The 22,817-nt window shown below is 37.4% G+C and overlaps 1 protein-coding gene across 9 annotated transcripts in view; it reads right to left on the bottom strand.

Annotated features, from left to right (window-relative positions):
• USP34 (ubiquitin specific peptidase 34) overlaps positions 1–22,817 on the bottom strand; it is a 231,362-nt gene that overhangs the window by 150,899 nt on the left and 57,646 nt on the right. For all 9 annotated transcript variants that reach the window (XM_079941554.1, XM_079941552.1, XM_079941557.1 and 6 more), the window contains exons 6-10: positions 20,158–20,225; positions 15,252–15,444; positions 14,045–14,106; positions 4,050–4,131; positions 3,870–3,962 (exon numbers count right to left, since the gene is read on the bottom strand). In XM_079941554.1, the coding sequence (XP_079797680.1) occupies positions 3,870–3,962; positions 4,050–4,131; positions 14,045–14,106; positions 15,252–15,444; positions 20,158–20,225 (498 nt within the window). The remainder of the gene's footprint in view (positions 1–3,869; positions 3,963–4,049; positions 4,132–14,044; positions 14,107–15,251; positions 15,445–20,157; positions 20,226–22,817) is intronic.

The raw sequence follows: 22,817 nt of genomic DNA, 5'->3' as shown, positions 1-22,817 counted from the left end.
AAGCCCTGGACCAGACAGCTTCACAGGTGAATTCTATCAAACGTTAAGAGAAGAGCTAACACCCTGATACCAAAACCAGACAAAGATGTCACAAAAAAAGAAAACTACAGGCCACTATCACTGATGAACATAGATGCAAAAATCCTCAACAAACTACTAGCAAACAGAGTCCAACAGCACATTAAAAGGATCATACACCATGATCAAAAGGTGTTTATCCCAGGAATTCAAGGATTCTTCAAAGTACACAAATCAATCAATGTGATGCACCATATTAACAAATTGAAGGATAAAAACCATACGATAATCTCAACAGATGAAGAAAAAACTTTCAACAAAATTCACTCATTTATGATAAAAACTCTCCAGAGAGTAGGCATAGAGGGAACCTACCTCAACATAATAAAGGCCATATATTCCAAACCCACAGCCAACATCGTTCTCAATGGTGAAAAACTGAAACCGTTTCCTCTAAGATCAGGAACAAGACAAAGTTGCCCACTCTCACCACTATTATTCAACATAGTTTTGGAAGTTTTAGCCATGGCAATCAGAGAAGAAATAAAAGGAATCCAAATTGGAAAAGAAGAAGTAAAACTCACTGTTTGCAGATGACATGATACTATACACAGAGAGTCCTAAAGATGCTCCCAGAAAACTACTAGAGCTAAGCAATGAATTTGGTAAAGTAGCAGAATACAGAATTAATGCGCAGCAATCTCTTGCATTCCTATACACTAATGATGAAAAATCTGAAAGAGAAATTAAGGAAACACTCCCATTTACCACTGCAACAAAAAGAATAAAATACCTTGGAATAAACCTACCTAAGGAGACAAAAGACCTGTATGCAGAAAACCATAAGACACTGATGAAAGAAATTAAAGATGATACAAACAGATGGAGAGATATACCATGTTCTTGGATTGGAAGAATCAACATTGTGAAAATGACTATACTACCCAAAGCAATCTACAGATTCAATGCAATCCCTATCATACTACCAATGGTATCTTTCACAGAACTACAACAAAAAATTTCGCAATTTGTATGGAAACACAAAAGACCTCCAATAGCCAAAGCAATCTTAAAAAAAACAGGGGCTTCCCTGGTGGCGCAGTGGTTGAGAGTCCGCCTGCCGATGCAGGGGACACGGGTTCGTGCCCTGGTCCGGGAAGATCCCACATGCCGCGGAGCAGCTGGGCCCATGAGTCATGGCTGCTGAGCCTGCGCGCCTGGAGCCTGTGCTCCGCAACGGGAGAGGCCACAACAGTGAGAGGCCTGCGTACCGCAAAAAAAAAAAAGAAAAAGAAAAACAGAGCTAGAGGAATCAGGCTCCCTGACTTCAGACTTAAGACTTTGTAGTTATACTACAAAGCTACAGTAATCAAGACAGTATGGTACTGGCACAAAAAGAGAAATAAAGATCAATGGAACAGGATAGAAAGCCCAGAGATAAACCCATGCACGTATGATAACATATGTGCATGTTATGTGCATGTTATGATATGATAATCTCTCAAAGATAACCTTATCTTTGTTAAAGGAGGCAATAATATACAATGGAGAAAAGACAGCCTCTTCAGTAAGTGGTGGTGGGAAAACTGGGCAGCTACATGTAAAAGAATGAAATTAGAACACTCCCTAACACCATATACAAAATTAAACTCCAAATGGATTAAAGACCTTAATGTAAGGCCAGACACTATCAAACTCCTAGAGGAAAACATAGGCAGAATACTCTATGACATAAATCACAGCAAGATCCTTTTTGACCCACCTCCTAGAAAAAGGGAAATAAAAACAAAAATAAACAAACGGGACGTAATGAAACTTAAAAGCTTTTGCACAGCAAAGGAAAACATAAACAAGACTAAAGGACAACCCTCAAATGGGAGAAAATATTTGCAAACGAAGCAACTGACAAAGGATTAATCTCCAAAATATATAAACAGTTCATGCAGCTTAATATCAAAAAAACAAACAACCCAATCCAAAAATGGGCAGAAGACCTAAACAGACATTTCTCCAAAGAAGATATACAGATTGCCAACAAACACATGAAAGGATGCTCAACATCATTAATCATTAGAGAAATGCAAATCAAAACTACAATGAGGTTATCACCTCACACCGGTCAGAATGGCCACCATCAAAAAATCTACAAACAATAATGCTGGAGAGGGTGTGGAGAAAAGGGAACCCTCTTCCACTGTTGGTGGGAATGTAAATTGATATAGCCACTATGGAGAACAGTATAGCCGCTATGGAGAACAGTATGGCGATTCATTAAAAAACTAAAAATAGAACTACCATATGACCCAGCAATCCCACTACTGGGCATATACCCTGAGAAAACCATAATTCAAAAAGAGTCATGTACCACAATGCTCACTGCAGCTCTATTTACAATAGCCAGGACATGGAAGCAACCTAAGTGTCCATCAACAGATGAATGGATAAAGATGTGGCACATATATACAATGGAATATTACACTCAGCCTTAAAAAGAAACAAAATTGAGTTATTTGTAGAGAGGTGGATGGTCCTCGAGTGTCTCATACAGAGTGAAGTAAGAAGGAGAAAAACAAGTACCACATGCTAACACATATATATGGAATCTGTAAAAAAAGTTTCTCACGAACCTAGGGGCAGGACAGGAATAAAGACGCAGACATAGAGAATGGACTTGAGAACACGGGGAGGGGATAAGGATAAGCTGGGACGAAGTCAGACAGCACTGACATATATACACTACCAAATATAAAATAGCTAGTGGGAAGCAGCTGCATCGCACAGGGAGATCAGCTCGGTGCTTTGTGACCACCTAGAGGGATGGGATAGGGAGGGTGGGAGAGAGACACGAGAGGAAGGGGATATGGGGATATATATATATACATATAGCTGATTCACTTTGTTATTCAGCATAAACTAACACAACGTTGTAAAGCAATTATACTCCAATAAAGATGTTAAAAAAAAATTATTGAGGAGAATAAGGTGAAAGTGGCACTATCACACCATTAGCTACCACAAGTAAACCACACTTACTTTAACCTGACAATACTACTTATAAGTAGGAATGTATCCTATGTAATAGTTTTGCATATGGATTAGCTGACTACTATAAGTTACTTATTGTAGCATTGTTTATAATAAAAAAGATTGGAAAAAATAGTGCCTATGAACAGGAACTGGTTAAATAAATTATGGTTCATGCATATAATGAAACACTATACAGTCCTAAAAAAGAAAAAATGTGTTTTATATATTGACATGGAATAATAATCTCCAGGACAAACTGTTAGTGAAAAAAAGCCAAATCCGTTTAGTATGATACATCTGTGGAAAAGAGGACAGGGAAGAGAAATGTTTACAATTGGCAATTTATATAGAAAATCTATGATGCACCTGAGAGGTTAGGAACTGCATGCATGGGAGACATAGGCAGAAGGGGGAAAATGTATAGCATATCCTTTTATATCTACTTTTTGAAATTTGAACTATATGGATATGTGCCTATTCAAAAAATTAAATTAAAGAAGAAAATAGTATAATAGAAAAAAAACATATGAATACAATGTTCAGGACAGAAGCATTGATTGTATAAATTAATAGGAAACTATCTCTTAATAAACCAAGAACCTCTAACAGACTGACTCTCATTTCCTTCGATTGTACCAGTAGTACAGTAAGATAAGACATGGACTCTGAAGCCAGATTTCTTAGATTTGATCCCCAACTTTTCCCATGGCATGGTTTCTTTAGCGACAAATGAGGATAATAATAGAACGTACCTTATAGGGGAGTAAAGAACTTAGAACGGAACAAATAATAAAGAAGCACTTATGTTAAGCTGTTGATATTACCTGTGCTGCAGCCCAAATGCAGTCAATATGCTGAGTACTCAGTCGCCCTTCTGCTGCCAAAAAATTCAAAATCACTTGGCACTGTTTGATAATCTGGAAAAGAAAAACTTATTACAGTTAATTTTTAAAAGCATTCTTCTCTCTTAATAGAGCAGATAAGTCACATATTAGTCCACAAACCTCAATATGTAAATTTGGTCCAAATATATGCTCTACCACATTGTTGCTTATAAGCCAGTCTGCAAGTTCTTTTGCAATGGACCTAAAGTCAAATAATAAAAATAGTTAATACATTTAAGAAAATATTAGTATCAATCTTTCCCATGTCTAAAAGCAGACTCAGGTGAAAATCTAAAACTGTTCACATACCAATTATAAAGAAGTGATTATATACAATTAACTGTTAATAGTACTATGAAGAATAACTGAAACAGAAATACAAGAAATGATAATACTACCTGAATTTATAAACAAGCAAAAAAAAATCTGAAAAGTTAGGATAACTAACACCAGGTATACAGGTGAGAATACCAAGGGTAACACCTAAAAACTGATGTATTTTCTTACTCAAAGACCTTGCCTTCCCATTTTTAATTTCCATAGTAGGCACTGAGGCATTCAGGGAAGGGTTCCCCGTATGTCCTCTATGGTAAGATAACATCAGAAAAGTAGGTTACCGAAAGGGTGGGGGAAGAAAAAAAGAAGAATCTCCAAGTCAAATGGCAAGTCTCCTTCCTGCCTGATATTAACGAAGGTTCTGCTAATGTGATCCCTAAAGTTATCAATTGACTGTTCAGAACACTTGGTTACACTTAGGAACAACTCATCTTTCATTTCAAAAAGTAAACTTTTTATTTTTGAACAGTTTTAGATTATCCTTCATTTTGTAAAAAGAGCTATCAATTCTTTTAGAGTAATAAATCACTGGCACAGAAAATTAAATTATTATGTTACCAATAAGGTAATGTAAGTTTATCAGTTAATTTGTCTTTTACAGCTTTGAGATATGTATGAAATATAGTAAACTAAACATATTTAAAGTATATAGAGTTCAATGAATTTAAACTTAAATATACATCTATGAATCCATCAGCACTGCCAAGATAACAAACACATCAACCCAAAAAGTTTCTTTAAAAAAAAAAAAAAAGTTTCTTTATGCCCCTTTTTAATCCCTCTTTTTCTCAGCTCCCACAACCCACTGCCCAGACAACCCATGATGTGCTTTCTGTTATTACATAGTTTTCATTTTCTAGAACTTCATATAAAAAAAGATACAGGATGTACTGTTTTATAAAATTTAGATTCTTTCACTCAGCATTAAGATTTATCCATTTTCTTTCATTTGTCATTAGCCCATTGGTTCATTCCAGGTTTGAGCAATTATGAATAAAGCTGCTATAATCACCCGTGTGCAGGTTTTTGTGTGGACATGTTTTCAACTCCTTTGGATAAATGCCAGGGAACATGACTGCTGGATCATATCGGAAGAGTACGCTGAGTTTTTTAAGAAACTATGAAACTGTCTTCCGAAGTGGCTGTACCTTCTTGCATTCCCACCAGCGGTGAATGAGAATTCCTGTTGCTCCACATCCTTGTCAGCATTTGGTGTTATCAGTGTTCTGGATTTTGACCATTCCAATAGGCATGTAATGCAATCTCATCGTTGTTTTGATTTGCATTTCCCTGATGAAAGAGGAGCATCTTTGCATGTGCTCATTTGCCATCTGTATGTCTTCTTTGGTGGAGTGTCTGCTAAAGTCAGTGTATTTTTTAATCAGATTGTTCATTTTCTTACTGTTAAATTTTTAAGAGTTCTGTGTATATTTTGGATAACAGTCCTTTAACAGATGTGTCTTTTACAAGCATTTTCCCCTGTCTACGGCTGTCTTCTCATTCTCTTGACATTGTCTTTCGCAGAGCAGAAGTTTTTATTTTTAAAGAAGTCCAGCTTACCAATTCATGGATCATGGTGTTGAACTCAAAAGGTTACCACCATACCCAAGGTCATCTAGATTTTTTCCTATGTTATCTTTTAGGAGCGTTATAGTTTTACATTCTATGTTTATGTGTGTGGTCCATTTTGAATTAATTTTTGTGAAGGGTGTGAGATGTGTCTAGATTTTTTTTCCCATGTGGTTGTCCAATTGTTTCAGCACCATTTGTTGAAAACCCTATCTCTGCTGCTTTGTACTACTGTCTTTGCTCCTTTGTTAAATATCAGCTGACGATATTTATATGGGCCTATTTCTGAGCACTGTATTCTGTTCCATTGACCTATTTGTCTGTTCTTTCACCAATACTGCACTGTCTTGATCACTGTAATTTTACAGTAACTCTTGAAGGTGGGTAATGTCGGTCCTCCAACTTTGTTGTTTCCTTTCAAAACTGTGTTGGCTATTCTGGGTCTTTTGCCTCTCTATTTAAACAAATGTTAGAATCAGTTTGTCGAGATCCACAAAATAACTTACTTTGATTTTGATTGAGACTGCAATGAATCTATAGATCAAGTTGGAAAGGACTGATACCTTTACAATTTTAAGTCTTCCTATCCATAGACATGGAATATCTCTCCATTTATTTAGCTCATCTTTGCTATCTTTCATCAGAGTTTTGTTATTTTCCTCATATAGACCTTTTCATATTGTTAGATTTATACCTAAGTATTTCATTTTTTGTGGTGTTAATATAAATGGTATTGTATTTTAAATTTCAAATTCTATTTGTTCACTGCTGATATATACGAAATTATTTATTTTTTTTTTTTTGTGGTACGCGGGTCTCTCACTGTTGTGGCCTCTCCCGTTGCGGAGCACAGGCTCCAGACGCACAGTCCCCGGACGCACAGGCTCAGTGGCCATGGCTCACAGGCCTAGTCGCTCTGCGGCATGTGGGATCTTCCCAGACCGGGGCACGAACCCGTGTCCCCTGCATTGGCAGGCGGACTCTCAACCACTGCACCACCAGGGAAGCCCGTGACTGACTTTCGATTACTAACTTTGTATCCTGCAGTCCTGCTATAAATGCTCATTAGTTCCATGAGACTGTCAATTCTTTCAGATTTTCTACATAGATGATCAGGTCATCTGTGATCAAAGACAGTTTTACTTCTGCCTTCCTAGTCTATACACCTTTTATTTCCTTTTCTTCTCTTGTTGCATCAGGTAGGATTTTCCAGTACAATGCTGAAAAGCAGTGGTGAGAGTGGACACCCTTTCCTTGTTCCTGACCTTAGTGAAACAGCTTTGACCTTCACATCATTAAGTATGATGTTAGCTGTAGGAGGTTTTGTAGATGTTCTTTAACATGTTGATGAAGTTCCTCTCTATGCCTAGTTTACTGAGAGATTTTTTTATCATGAATGATAAAATTTGACCTTGTCAAAATTTTGACTTTACATTAATTGATCTTGAAACGCTGAACCAGCCTTGAATACCTGAGCTAAATCTCACTTGGTTGTGGTGTATAATTCTTTTTATACCTTGCTGGATTCGATTTGCTAATATTTTATGAGGATTTTTATATGTATGTTCATGGGAAGTACTGGTCTGTCGTTTTCTTGTAATGCCTTTGTCTGGTTTTGGTATTAGGGTAATGCTGGTAAGGCTTCCCTCTGCTATCTTCTGAAAAAGACTATAGAGAATTGGTATAATTCCTTCCTTAAATATTTGGTTAAATTTACCAATGAACCCATCTGGTCCTGGTACTTTGTGTTGGAAGGTCATTAACTGTTGATTCAATTTATTTAATTGAGACAGGCCCTTTCAGAGCAATTCTTTAAAAGAATTTAAATGGCTACTACAGAAGAACAGCTAATGAAGAAAGTAGTGATATGTATATTGTGGGTAGAAGAAAAACGGTTTCAAAATAGGATGAGCAGTGAAAAGACCCCAAGTTTTTTCAGTTATGTAAATTATACACAGAAAAACTGGAAGGACTGAACAATTTCTTTTCTTGTTTATCCATAGAAGAATCATATTTAATTTTAAAATTATTCTAAAGATTTTTAATAAGCTATGAATTAGATATATGACCTCAAAGGGTAAAACATTAAAATAAAACTAGTAGTGGTATATTTTACCTATTTCTGAGTAACCCAACAGAAGCTATGATCCATGAATCAACTCTATGATGTTTAACATACAAAAAGACAATTCAACAACTAAAAATAATTCTAAAAAATAAATCCCATTCTTTCAGTTTCTTGAAAAACACTGAAAGGAGACTCAGGGACTTTTGTAACAGCCAAGAACTGTAACTATAACTGAGCAAGCATAAAACTGGACAATGTTATCAGTAACAATCATTCAGGGCTCTGGAAACATATATATACTGGGACTCCCAGAAGGAGTAAGGAGAACAGAAAGAAAATTTGAAGAAACTATGGTCAAACATCCCAAATTTGATGAAAAATGTTCATCTACACAGCCAAGAACCACAACAAGCGCCAACTAAGATAAACACAAGGATATCAACACCCAGAGACATCAGAGTCAAACTCTTAAAAGCCAAAGAGCAACAGAAAAATCTTAAAAGCAACAAGAGAAAAAGAACTAAGCACATAGAAAGGAACCACAATAAGATTCGCAGCTGACTTATCAGAAACAAAGGAATAGAGCTATACTGAAGCACTGTTCCTATATTTTACCAGAATTGTGATTAATCTGAAGTAGACAGTATTAAATTAAAATGCATATTGTAACCCATACAGCAACCACTGGCAAAATAATTTTTAAAGTATAAAAAAATGGAATTAAAATGGTATACAGTACTCCCTCTGTATCCATGGTTTCTGCATCCATAGATGCAACCAACAGAGGATCAAAAATATTTCTTAAAAAAAATTCCAGAAAGTTCCAAAAGGCAAAAACTTGAATTTGCCAAATGCTTGCAACTATTTACATAACACCTACATTGTATTAGGTATTGTAAGTAATCAAGAGATGATTTAAAGTATACAGGAGGATATGTACAGATTACATGCAAACACTACATGACTTTATATAAGGGAGTTGAGCATCTGAAGATTTTGGTATCCACAGGTGATCCTGGAACCAATCCCCCACATATACCAAGGGACAACTGTACTACCGTATACTGACATACTGCAAAATAAGGCAGTAAAGAAGAAACAGAAAAAAAAATTTTTTGAGGAAGACATACAAAAACCCAACAGCAAAACGGCAGGCATAAATCCAACTATATAATATTAAGAGTGACTGGATTAAATACTCCTATCAAAAGGGAGAGATGGTAGGAGTGGATTCTTTTTTCTTCTTCAATCCAACCAAATGCTACCTCCAAGAGACATACTTTAGATCCAAAAACAAACAGGTTGAAAATAAGAGGATGGAAAAAGATATACCATGAAAACAGTAAGCATAATAAAGCTGCAGTGGCTATACTAACATCAAACAAAATACACTAAACTAAAAATTGTTTTAAAGAGACAAAGAGGGATATTTTATAATGATGAAAGGATGAAATTATCAGGAACATAACAACTATAAACATATATGTACCCAACAAAATGTCCTAAAATACATGAAGCAAAAACCAACAGAACTGAAGGGAGAAAAAGAAATATAGCCAATTCCTACTACTCTTGGCAGTTATATTCTATAACGTCACTGCACTGAATTAGCTAATACTGAACCCCAGAGTATTTTTTTAAATTATTGTCACCCACTGCTTTAATGGGTAAAAAGAACATGTCATTAGCATCAAGTGCTTCCTAGAGTGGGTTCTCTTTAAAAGAATGACTCAGTGCAATAATGTGACTAGCTGTTTGCCTTTGACTGGAAGAAGACAGAGGGTTTGATTAAATGCAAATCTTATATAGTAACTTTAGATACACAATTTGTTCTACAATCCGTTTGCAGAACTCCTTTAAAGAAAGATGTTTCACAAAACTAAGATTTGTTTTGAAGTTCCCACTTCAGTCAGAACAATGCAAGGGAGGCTCTTCCCTTTATGTAAAAATGCCATCACAGATAGACCATCAACATCCTTCCCCCTACCCCATTCCCTCAGAAAAAAGAGACGTGGCTCTCATTTGCGTATTCCAATGATCTCTCAATGTTGCTTTCTTTTATTTGATCCTCTTTTTCTAAAAACTCTTTTTATAATTGAGGTACAACTGACATATAACATTATATTAGTTTCAAGTGTACAACATAATGATTCAATATTTATATATATTGCTAAATGATCACCACAGTAAGTCAACACCCATCATCATATATAGTTAGAAAAAAAATTCTTTCCCTTGTGATGAGGGCTTTTAAGATCTACTCTCCTAGCAACTTTCAAATATGCAATACTATATTATCAACTATAGCCACCATGCTATACATTACTATCCTCATGACATTTATTTCATAACTAGAAATTTGTACCTTTTGACATCCTTCACCTGTTTTGCCCTCCCCTGACCTCCACACCTCTGAAACTACCAATTTGTTCTCTGTGTCTATAAGCTTAGGGTTTTGGGGGTTTTTTTCTTTTTTTTTTTTAACATCTTTATTGGAATATAATTGCTTTACAATGTTGTGTTAGTTTCTGCTGTATAACAAAGTGAATCAGCTATATGCATACATATGTCGCCATACCCCCTCCCTCTTGCGTCTCCCTCCCACCCTCCCTATCCCACCCCTCTAGATGGTCACAAAGCACTGAGCTGATCTCAGCGTTTTTGTTTTTAAAGTCCGTACATAAATGAGATCATATGATGTCTTTCTCTGACTTATTTCACTTAGTATAATGCCCTCAAGGTCCATCCATGTTACCATAAATGGCAAGATTTCATTCTTTTTTATGGCTGAATAGAATTCCATTGTATATAATATTTCACCATAGAACTGAAAGGACAAAAAAACAAATAATACAGTCAACTCTTGTTACTCATGGCAGCTGAGTTCTACAAAATTGCTGGAGTAAATTTACTCATGTTGAACCCTTGAATCTTAAATCCTAAAAATAACTTATCAGATTCTATTTTCTCTATTTTACAAAAGAGAAAATGAGCTTCAGAAGTGTTGAGGTGACTTTACTGAGGCTGCCCCAATACCATATGCTAGACTTGGGATTCATATCCCTCCAACCGGCCCAGAGCCAGAGCTTCTTGCCCTATACTGCACTGCCTCCTACCACTTCCTTCCTCTGGTCATTTCTGTAACCAGCACTAAAACAACGCAGAGCATCACCTTGTATGACTTCAGTTGGAAATGTGCATGTTAGGAGACTCATTTTTTACTGCTCTGTGCATTTCCACAAATGACCGTGAGGGCACCAAAAGTACTGATTTGGGGATCACAAATAAATTGCAGCAAATAGGCAAATTAATAAAAACAAAATCCACAGATGAGGATAAACTGAAGTTGGAGACTTCAATGCCCTACTTTTGATAATGGAATAGAACAAGTATAGGTAAAAAAATCAACAAGGATATAGAAGACAAACAATATTACAAACTCATTAGACCTAAAAGACATCTACTGAACACTCCATACAACAGCTGAATAAAGTCTTCTTAAGCACATATGAATATTCTGTGGTACAGATCATATGCTAATCTATAAAACAAGACAAATAACCCAACTAAAAGCTAGGCAAAAAGTGAACAAACAATTCAGTGAAAAAGAAATAGAATGGCAAATAACCATATAAAAAGATGTTCAACATCCTTAGTAATTAGGCAAATGTAAATTAAAACCATAATGAGGGCTTCCCTGGTGGTGCAGTGGTTGAGAGTCTGTCTGCCAATGAGGGGACACGGGTTCGTGCCCCGGTCTGGGAAGATCCCACATGCCGTGGAGCGGCTGGGCCCGTGAGCCATGGCTGCTGAGCCTGCGCGTCCGGAGCCTGTGCTCCGCAATGGGAGAGGCCACGGCAGTGAGAGGCCCGCGTACCGCAAAAAATAAATAAATAAATAATAATAATGAAATGCCACTTTATACCCACTATAATGGCTATAATCAAAAAGATAAAAACAAGTCCTGACAAGACTGGGGGAAAACTGGAACCCTCATACATTGCTAGTGGGAATATAAAATAATACAGAAATGCTGGAAAACATTTTGACAGTTTCTTTAAAAGTTAAACATAAAATGATCTTACAAACCAGTGATCGCATGCCTACGTATCTACCAAGAGAAATGAAAACATATGTCCACAAAAAGACTGTACACAAATGTTTAAAGCAGCATTATTCACACTAATCAAAAAGTAGAAACATTCAAATATCCATCAACTTTGGTAAAAGGATAAACAAAATGGGATATGGCTACATAATGTAATACTATTCAGCAATAAAAAGGAACAAAGTACTGATTCACACCACAACATGAATGAACCTCAAGAAAAACAGTATAAGTGAAAGGTGGCAATGGAAAAAAACACTGTCGTATGATTCCATTGATAGGAAATGCCAAAAAAGGGCAAATCTATAGAGACAAAGAAGGTTAGTGGGGCTGGGGATAAGAATGGGGATTGAAGGAATTCCCTGGCAGTCCAGCAGTTAAGACTGAGCTTCCACTGCAGGGGGCACAGGTTCGATCCCTGGGCAGGGAATTAAGATGCCACGTGCCATGTGGTTCGGCCCCGGGTTGGGGGTGGTGGGGAGAACGGGGATTGACTACAAATGGGCAAAAGGGACCTTTCTGAAGTGATGTAAATGTTCTAGAACTGTACTGTGATGATAGTTGCACAACTGTGTAAATTTTCTAAAATTCATTATAAAAACAGGTGAGTTTTATATGTATCTATATCTTAATAAAACTGCTTAAAAAGAGAGACCCAATTCACAGGCTTCGACAATATTTATCACTTTTTGTATTTGCTCCAATCTTTTCACACTGTACAGACCCTTCTCTTCCCAACTTAAACTGTCCTACCCACTATTCCTCAAAACTTTTACTCTCCTCCCTCTTAAGCATATCTTTAGTATGTATAAACCTTACACATTTTTGAATGGAATTCATTCTTTTCTCTATCCATAGCAACACAGAGACCTAACCTGGACATGTGGGGTTACTGCACGAGTGATTCCAGGATTTTTTTTTTTTTTTTGTCTTTTTGCAGGGATAGGGAGTGATTACTGCATTGGCAATTTTAAGATTCTCCTAGAGGCAGTCTGAAGGGGTTGGAGGGTGGGTACTGAGGGGTCAAATGGGAAATCCAGAGCTGTAGTTTTATATACACTGGACATAATCTATATAGTATCTTGACTGTGTGAAATAGCACTCCTAGTATGACCCATAATTTATAATGCTACTACCAATTCTAGGCCACACATTTTAAGGCACCACTGACAAAGAATGTTGCCAAGAGTGAATGACTTGTCTGGTGATAAATCTAAAAACCATAATATGTGAGGGAAAAAGCAGAGACATAGTCTCTGGTTTCCAAATTCAAGAAGGGCTGGGTTCAACTGAGATCAGCTCCATAGAGCAAAACTAAGATCAATGCATAAAAGTTACAGTAAAGCAAAAATATGACTCATTCATATAATTACAAATTTTCTAACACCTTAAGACTTTGTAACTCTGGGGAATTCCCTGGCGGTTCAGTGGTTAAGACTCCGCACTTTCACTGCCGAGGGCACGTGTTTGATCCCTGGTTGGAGAACTAAGATCCTGCAAGCCACACAGCGGCACAGAAAAAACAAACAAAAAACTATGTAACTCTGTTCAAGCAGAAAATATTACTACCGAGATTTAAAAAATGATTTCTATACTGGATGGACAACTAAATGGAATAAATATTGGAAAAAATAAATATTTCTAAGTACTTTAAAAAGCCCTAAGCTATAAAAACTACTTCTTTTCATACATGAGCATCATGAACTTGGTTTTTTCCCCAGAAAAATGTGTTAAATGAGATCCTTTCCTGCATCAAGTGTGGTTTCTAAAAACTATCTGTACCATACTCTTTACTATTAAATTCTCCTGTATAGTCTCCCTTTGCATTTTGTGAAAAATAACACGATATGTTTTTTTAAAAAGAGAAGTATTGCAATATATTCCTCTGAAAGCTTGTTAAAGACTGTACAGATGAAGCCACAAGGCAAAGAATTTCTAGTAAACACTTCAAATCTAATAAAGTCAATTACATTTACCATATAAACAGCTACACATTAAAATAGTACTTATGCATAAATTAATGCTCCTACTTACGTTTCTGTGTCTGATACCAATGATTCATTATTGCACACATCATTGAAGGTGTGAAGTTGATTCTATAAATAGAGAAAAGAAATTAAAGATTTTTTCCAAAATTATTCTTGCATATGTTAGCAATTGCCAACACAGTTTGATACATGTAGATCATAATCAATAACCAGATCAAAAGTATAAAATATAAGATAGGTAATCAGATATACATATATACTTCCCAATTAGTCTATTTCCTTTATCATTTTTAAACACTAATTCATTCCACAAGTAATACTTAGGCTTTATTCCACTAAGTATGCTAGAGAAAAAGCTGAACAAGGGAAAAACACAAAAATCTAATGCAAGGCAGCAAGTAACATGTCATTACAAACCGAATTTCGGGAAAGGATTCCTAGACATACACTTTTAAGATTTGATTTGGGAAACTGTCATTAAGTGTTTTCAACACTTACAAAGTCCGATACATGGGTAAAATCTAGGTCACAAAATTCAATACATGGGTACAATCTAGCTACTTCAGAATAACTACACTACAAAAACAGGCCCCAAACGTAAAGGAGTAAACCTAATGCAGACCTTGGTAAACCAGAGAAAATATATCCATTCTAAAAAATGCAGCTAACTACTTAGTTCTAGCAAATTGTTGTCATGCAAGAAGACAGACCCAAAGACACCAGGTCTTTCTACCCACCCCGCCCCTCCAGGAGAAGCCAATAATATGTATTTCTCCCTATTTAAAACAGTACTTGCTACTGTGCAAACCAAACATTTCTGTTAGTCAAATTTGGCCTATGGCCCAATAATCTGTGGCTTCTGCCTGGAAAATTAAGTAACTACTTATAATCTCCGACTCTTTTTCTCTCTGAAAACACTGCTTTCTAAATGCAAAAAACTGAACAGTTTAAAAAAAAAAAAGTGAAGGAAATCAAAAAGACCTAAGGTATAAAACCTTCTAAATCTAAGCCTCAGTCTCCTCGTATTTAAAACAGGAAAAAAGAGAACATATAGAAATTATTTGTAAGGGTCACACAAAGTAATGCATGTAAAGTACTTAGCACAATGCCTAGCATGGCATAAATACTAGGTATTTATGCCACTAGGTATACTGGCCACTAGCATGGCTCCATAAATACTAGGTATTATCATAATGATGATAGTCTGAGAGGACAAACAAAAAATTACCAAAAATAAAGCAAATACAGCTTACCGTTATCTGACTTAATCCAGCCAACCTCATAGTCAAAGTAGGTGACATAAAGTACTTAAATGCAAGATCTAGGCTTTCTTTATCAAAGCATAACGTCGTGTCCAATGGTTCTTTCACTGTGCTCCACATTAAGTCAGCCATGTTGCGAGCCGCACTCTGTCTTAACTCCTGATCAGAGAGCTTGCATAAATACCTGAAATGATACACAAATACAACATACACAAAAACTTGCAAACTATTTCTGAAGACCACTCAATAATTCAAAGGGGAAAGCAGGGAGGAAGAGGAAGGAAGGGAGGGACGAAGAGGGAGGGAGGAAGGGAGGGAGGAACTGCACAGAGCCAAGTCATTTAACATCGGATTCTGCACCTGCACCTCCAGTAGAGCTTTACTATTCTCTAGTACCTGTCATGTATACAGCTCCTGTTTTAGTAAATTTCAGTTGACTTCATATAAATAGTACATCTACTCCCCAACACAGCCAAAATTCTTCAAAATGTGTACATTTTAAACATCATTCTTTTTTGGCTTTCAAAAATCACAAGCCACTGGTTTTCCTCTCAGGCCCTGCCTATTCTATTTGGTTAGTCTCTCCTCCTGTACCCAACCTTTCAACATTATTGCTCCTCAGGGCTTGTAATGGATTGCAGAAAGGCCCCAAATTCCTCCCATCACTTTATATAGTAGTCTTTGCAATGTGACTTTACCACTCTTCATAAATGTGTGTCATTTAAATAACATTAAATAAATGTGTCATTTATTCCTCTACTTCCTTGCATCTGAGCTTTGCCATGAAGGTTCCTTTGCCCAGTGGGGTATTAAGAGATGTAACATAAGCAGAAGCTTAAAAAGCCTTTGAGCTTGCCCTCTCTTGCTGGGAACTCTTCCACCACTGAGAAAAGGACTCAGGATAGCCTGCTGGATGAGAGAGACACGGCTAATGCCCCAACTGACATCCAGCCAACTGCCAAGATACATATGAGCACCCTTCCCCACTCAAGACCAATCAGCCTGCCAACCAGAGGACAAATGACTGAGATTATCTATCACAGAGCACCCAGGTCCAGCCAAGTCAGCCCAGATCAGAAAAGCTAGCCAACCAGAGAACTGTGACAAATAATAAACGGCTGTTATTTTAAGCTACTGGTTTTGGGTGTTTTCTCACACAGCAAAAGCAAACTGATATAGCACTCCATCCTAGATTCACTTTTTTTTTTTTTGCGGTACGTGGGCCTCTCACTGTTGTGGCCTCTCCCGTCGTGGAGCACAGGCTCCGGACGCACAGCTCAGCGGCCATGGCTCACGGGCCCAGCCGCTCTGCGGCATGTGGGATCCTCCTGGACCGGGGCACGAACCCGTGTCCCCTGCATCGGCAGGCGGACTCTCAACCACTGCGCCACCAGGGAAGCCCCACTTCTTTTTTTTTTAATTTAGGCCGTGCCAGGTCTTAGTTGCGGCATGCTGGATCTTTGTTGCAGCATGTGGACTCAGTTGCGGCACGCATGTGGGATCTAGTTCCCTGACCAGGGATCAAACCCGGGCCCCCTGCATTGGGAGCACGGAGTTTTACCCGCTGGAACACCAGGGAAGTCCCCTAGATTCACTTCTATTTTCTTTCTACATTCTCTCCCCAGATGACCTCATTTATTCCCCTGAGGTTTTTTGGGTTGTTTTTTTGCGGTACGCGGCCCTCTCACTGTTGTGGCCTCTCCTATTGCGGAGCACAGGCTCCAGACGTGCAGACTCAGCGGCCATGGCTCACGAGCCCAGCCACTCCGCGGCATGTGGGATCTTCTCGGACCGGGCCATGAACCTGCATCCCCTGCATCGGCAGGCAGACTCTCAACCACTGCGCCACCAGGGAAGCCCACCCATGAGGTTTTTTAAAAATTTATTTATTTATTTTTGGCTGTGATGGGTCTTCATTGCTGCCCTCGTGCTTTCTCTAGTTGTGGCGAGTGGGGGCTACTCTTCTTTGCGGTGCGTGGGCTTCTCATTGCGGTGGCTTCTCTTGTTGCGGAGCATTGGCCCTAGGCATGCGGGCTTCAGTAGTTGCAGCATATGGGCTCAGTAGTTGTGGCACACAGGCTTAGCTGCTCTGCGGCATGTGGGATCTTCCCAGACCAGGGCTCAAACCCATCTCCCCTACATTGGCAGGTGGATTCTTAACCACTGTGCCACCAGGGAAGTCCTATTCTCATGGGTTTTTTTGTTGTTGTTGTTTAGTTTTTTTTGTGATACGCGGACTTCTCACCGTTGTGGCCTCTCCCGTTGCGGAGCACAGGCTCTGGATGCACAGGCTCAGTGGCCATGGCTCATGGGCCCAGCCGCACCGCGGCATGTGGGATCTTCCTGGACCAGGGCACGAACCCGTGTCCCCTGCAACGGCAGGCGGACTCTCAACCACTGCACCACCAGGGAAGCCCCTATTCCCATGGTTTTTAAGTGCTACCTTTATGCTGACAACTCCTAAATTAACGCTGTTGTTCTAAGTTACAGGCTTATATTCCCAATTTCCCCGTGCCACTTAAATGTCCCACAAGCATCTCAAAATTACGTCTTTAAATTCTCCCAGTCTTTCACATCTGTTAATGATACTCACAGCAAAAAGAGAAATCAAAGGGAGGGCAGCTAAGTGTCTTCCACTATGCTACCCCTTTCCTTAAACTCCACAATCACCAACCTTATTGATTTCATTTTCAACTATATCCAGTCAATTTTCAAATCACCATAAACAATTCTTGTACAAGTAACCATCACTTCTTTCCAGGACTACTCCATTAACTTTTCAACTGGTCTCCTAGCTCCTCCTCCAACACTCCTGTAATTTATGAGCCACTTAAAGGCCAAAGTGATCTTTTAAAAACCATCATGAGGACTTCCCTGGTGGCGCAGTGGTTAAGAATCTGCCTGCCAATGCAGGGGACATGGGTTCGAGCCCTAGTCCGGGAAGATCCCACAAGCCACGGAGCAATTTAACCCGCATGTCACAACTACTGAGCATGTGCTCTAGAGCCTGCGAGCCACATCTACTGAGCCCGTGTGCCACAACTACTGAAGCCTGTTCACCTAGAGCCCGCGCTCTGCAACAAGAGAAGCCACCGCAATGAGAAGCCCATGCACCGCAATGAGGAGTAGCACCCACTCGCCACAACTAGAGAAAGCCCACGCGGAGCGACAGACTCAACGCAGCCAAAAATAAATAAATAAATAAATAAAATTTTTTTGAAAAAGATTACAAATTAAGCAGCTTAAAATATTTTTTTTAAAAAAGCCATCATGATTCATCTGCTTAAAACCCTTCAATAGATCCCACTGCTAAAATTAAATCCAAGCTCCTTAAAAGGTCTTGAAGGTCCTGAATAATCTGCCCCTGTTTATATCCAACCTCATATCATAATCTTACCTCCTTATACACTATGCTCCACCAGTCTACTTCTAGTTTTTTTTTTAATATATATAAATGTCTTTATTTTTTTATTTTTGGCTGTGTTGAGTCTTCATTGCTACACACGGGCTTTCTCCAGTTGCGGTGAGTGGGGGATACTTTTCTTTGCGGTACGCGGGCTTCTCATTGTGGTGGCTTCTCTCGTTGCGGAGCACGGGCTCTAGGTTCATGGACTTCAGTAGTTGTGGCACATGGGCTTCAGTAGTTGTGACTTGCAGGCTCAGTAGTTGTGGCGCACAGGCTTAGTTGCTCCACGGCATGTGGAATCTTCCCGGACCAGGGCTCGAACCCGTGTCTCCTGCATTGGCAGGCATATTCTTAACCACTGTGCCACCAGGGAAGTCCCTACTTCTAATTTTTTAATATGTCATATTCTTTCCAACTTCAAAGCCTATGCCCTTATGTTCCTTCTACTTATCTGATTAGCAGATTCATGTTCCTCAGATGTCACCTTTCAGAAAGGCCTCATATTCTCTATCACCTTATCTTTACTTGCATAGGATTCATCACTATCTGATTCTTTTCCTGATACTTTCTCCAACAACCCGAACAGTAACCAGAAAATAGCAGGCACTCAAATCTTTGCAAATGAATAAAAATTATAAAGAACTCATAAATATTATCAAGAAATACAATCTTAGAACTCCAACAGTTTACACTCTAAGCCTAATAAATATGATAATATCTCTATCCTCGTCTTAGGTTTCCTTCTTAGGTTGGAACTTCCAGAACTCAAATATCACCCTTTTCCCAATGAGACCTTCTCTAAACCATAGGTATAATTGTGACCCACTCTCTAGAACTCTCAACCCACCCTTGCCGCTATTTTTCTCTGTCATACTCATGACTTTCTAATGAACTGTATCATTTACTTATTGTGCACACAGACTGCACCAAAGGAGATATATTTTCTTCTCTGCTGTATCTCCAGTGCCTACAACATAATACTTAGTATACATTTGTTGACTGAATAAATACAGTGGACTATCATGCAACCACTGTTAATCTGTTTAATTCTTTATACTTACATAAAAAATATTCCAACATAAATTGCTTTAAAGTAAACATTAAATATAAACCTACATAGGTGCATTAAAAAATACATCAAATGGTCAAAAATTTTCTCTGGAGGATGTGAACACAAAGGACTTTCAAACTATATAATTATGTACTATGTTATGAATAGTTTAAACATTACTACACTGGGCTTCCCTGGTGGCGCAGTGGTTGAGAGTCCGCCTGCCAATGCAGGGGACGTGGGGTCGTGCCCCGGTCCGGGAGGATCCCACGTGCCGCCGAGTGGCTGGGCCCGTGGGCCATGGCCGCTGAGCCTGTGCTCCGCAATGGGAGAGGCCAGAACAGTGAGAGGCCCACGTACCGCAAAAAAAAAAAAAAAAAAAAAAAAAAAAACAACATTACTACACGGATAACCAGGGGAGAAAGATTTTATAAACTTACCTGATAACATATGTCCTAAAAGGGATAATGTGCTGCATGACAGCAGGGATATGTAGCCATATTCTAATCTATAAAGAAACATAAAAATGATATTAATGATTAATGAATATGTGAAATACATGTCTTTAATTAAAAACAAGAACATTTAGTATTTTCCTGCCTCTAAAAACTAAATGTATTTCATCTATTTTGAAAAGGATAAACTAAGAAATACGACTGCACACATATCAGGTAAGTAATTTAACCTATAAACAATTCTAATCCATATACCTAAAATCAATCTGAAGAATTACTATCAGTTTCTTCCTGAAAAGGGAGAATCACCTATCCAAGTAACGTCTTACTACCTGCTACTCTATACCTCTTTGTATGGTAGCAACCCAAATACTATAGAACTAAATTATTTTTTTAATAAATCATCCTTCCTTCTAAAAAATATCAAATTACCTGATACCTGGTCACTTCAATATCCATCTAAGACAAATATATTTTATAGAGTCAAACACTGATCATCAACAACTATTTGTTTAATTAAGTTCTCACTGTAAGTATCCCAATCTAAGTTATAATGAAAGTTATAATAATCTGTTCACTTAATTTTTTCTACATAATATTCCAGCCCATTTCTAAATCTAATATGCTCATATTAGTTTTATTCTCATAAATCGCAGTTTAAATATCATATAAGAAAAAAATCCTAAGCAAATCATCAAACAAGAAACTACAATACTAAGCCTTAACACATGCAAGTAATACAAATTGAAAACAAATTTGTAAATACAGACTGCATGGCTTCACTTTAATCTATGAAACATAAGTCCTATAGCAAATACAATACTAACGGTGAAATGCTAAAACTCTTCCCTCTGAGACTAGGAACAAGACAAGAATACCTTTAATTCAACTTAAACTGAAGGTCCTAGACAGTGCAACAGACAAGAAACCGAATAAAAGGCATAAGACTAAAAAGGAAGAATTAAAATCAATATTACTCTGAGATGATGTGATTATGTAAGTAAGAAATCCAAAATAATTTTCAGATAAACCTTTTTGGAATTAACTAGTTTAGCAAGATTGCTGCTTAGAAAGTTAATATAAGTAAATGAATTAATATACACACATATATACATACATACACATACTATATTACATATATATAATACATGTATACACGTCTTACATACCAGAAAAAAATAATAAATAAAATTTTCAAAAATATTCTCTTTACAACAGCATCAAAAAGTATCATGCGCCTAGAAATTGTCTAACAAAGATATATAACATCTCCACATAAACACAGAAAATTATGAGACAAATCTTAAAGCATGTAAATAAAAACACATTTACCATATTTATACATTAGAAGACTCAATATTGCAGAGACACAGTTCTCCGCAAATTGATCTACAGATTCAATGCAACCCAAAAAGGTTTATACGTGGAACTTTAGGCACTGATTCCAAATGCAAAAGTCCAAGAAGAGACAAAACACTCTTTAAGAATGACAGAGAGTAGAGATATAATGCATGGTGACTATACTTAATAAAATGGTTTTGCATATTTGAAAGTGCTAATAGTTCTTAAAAGTTCTTATAAAAAAAAATTTGTTAACTATGAATGGTGTCAGACGTTAACTAGACTTCCTGTGGTAATCATTTTGTAACTATATAAATATTGAATCAACTGAAACTAATGTTATATGTCAGTTACATCTTAATAAATTTTTTTAAAAAATGACAGGGAGGTAGAACTTGCTTTACCAGATAGCAAGACTTCTTATAAAGCAGCAGAAATTAAGATGGTATGCAAAACAGCACAAGACTAATCAAATAGACTAATGGAATATACTAGAAACCCCAGACCCATGCACAAGAAGACAAATAAAGATACCTGATTTATGACAAAATGATACTTCAGAACAAATAGGAAAGGACTGTCTTTGCTATAAATAGCGACAGGTCCAGTGTCTGTCTATATAGAAAAGAAAATGAATCCTGATCCCTCACACACCACACACAAAAGTCAATTCCAACTGAACTACAGATCAAAATGTGAAAGTAACATAATAAAAATTCCAGAACATAGAAAAATATCTTCATAAGGAAGATTTTTTATCCATTAATGAAAACATTAACCATAAAGAAAAAAATTTTTTATAAATTATACACCATTAAGTTTGGTTAGAAAATAACTCTTAATGAAATCAAAACGACACCTCACACCAGTCAGAATAGCCATCATCAGAAAGTCCAGAAATAATAAATACTAGAGGATTTGGAGAAAAGGGAATCCTCCTACACTATTGGTGGGAATGTAAATTGGTAAAGCCCTATGGAAAACAGTCTGGAGATTCCTTTAAAAACTAAAAATAGAGGTACCATATGATCCACTCCTGGGCATATATTCTGAAAAGACAAAAACCCTAATTCAAAAAGGTACATGCACCCCCCAATGTTCACAGCACAATAGCCAAGACATAAAAGCAACCTAAATGTCCCTCGACAGATGAAGGGATAAAGAAGATGTGGTATACATACACAATAGAATATTACCTAGCCATTAAAAAAAAAAAAAGAAATCCTTCCATTTGCAGCAACGTGGATGGACCTAGAGATTTGCATATTAAGTAAAGTAAGTTAGGCAGAGAAAGACAAATTCTA

The sequence above is a fragment of the Stenella coeruleoalba genome (genome assembly GCF_951394435.1).
Source record: "Stenella coeruleoalba genome assembly, chromosome: 13".
In the NCBI taxonomy this organism is placed as follows: domain Eukaryota; kingdom Metazoa; phylum Chordata; class Mammalia; order Artiodactyla; family Delphinidae; genus Stenella; species Stenella coeruleoalba.
The sequence above is the reverse complement of the archived record's forward strand: the minus strand, read 5'-3'. Positions and strand labels throughout refer to the sequence as shown.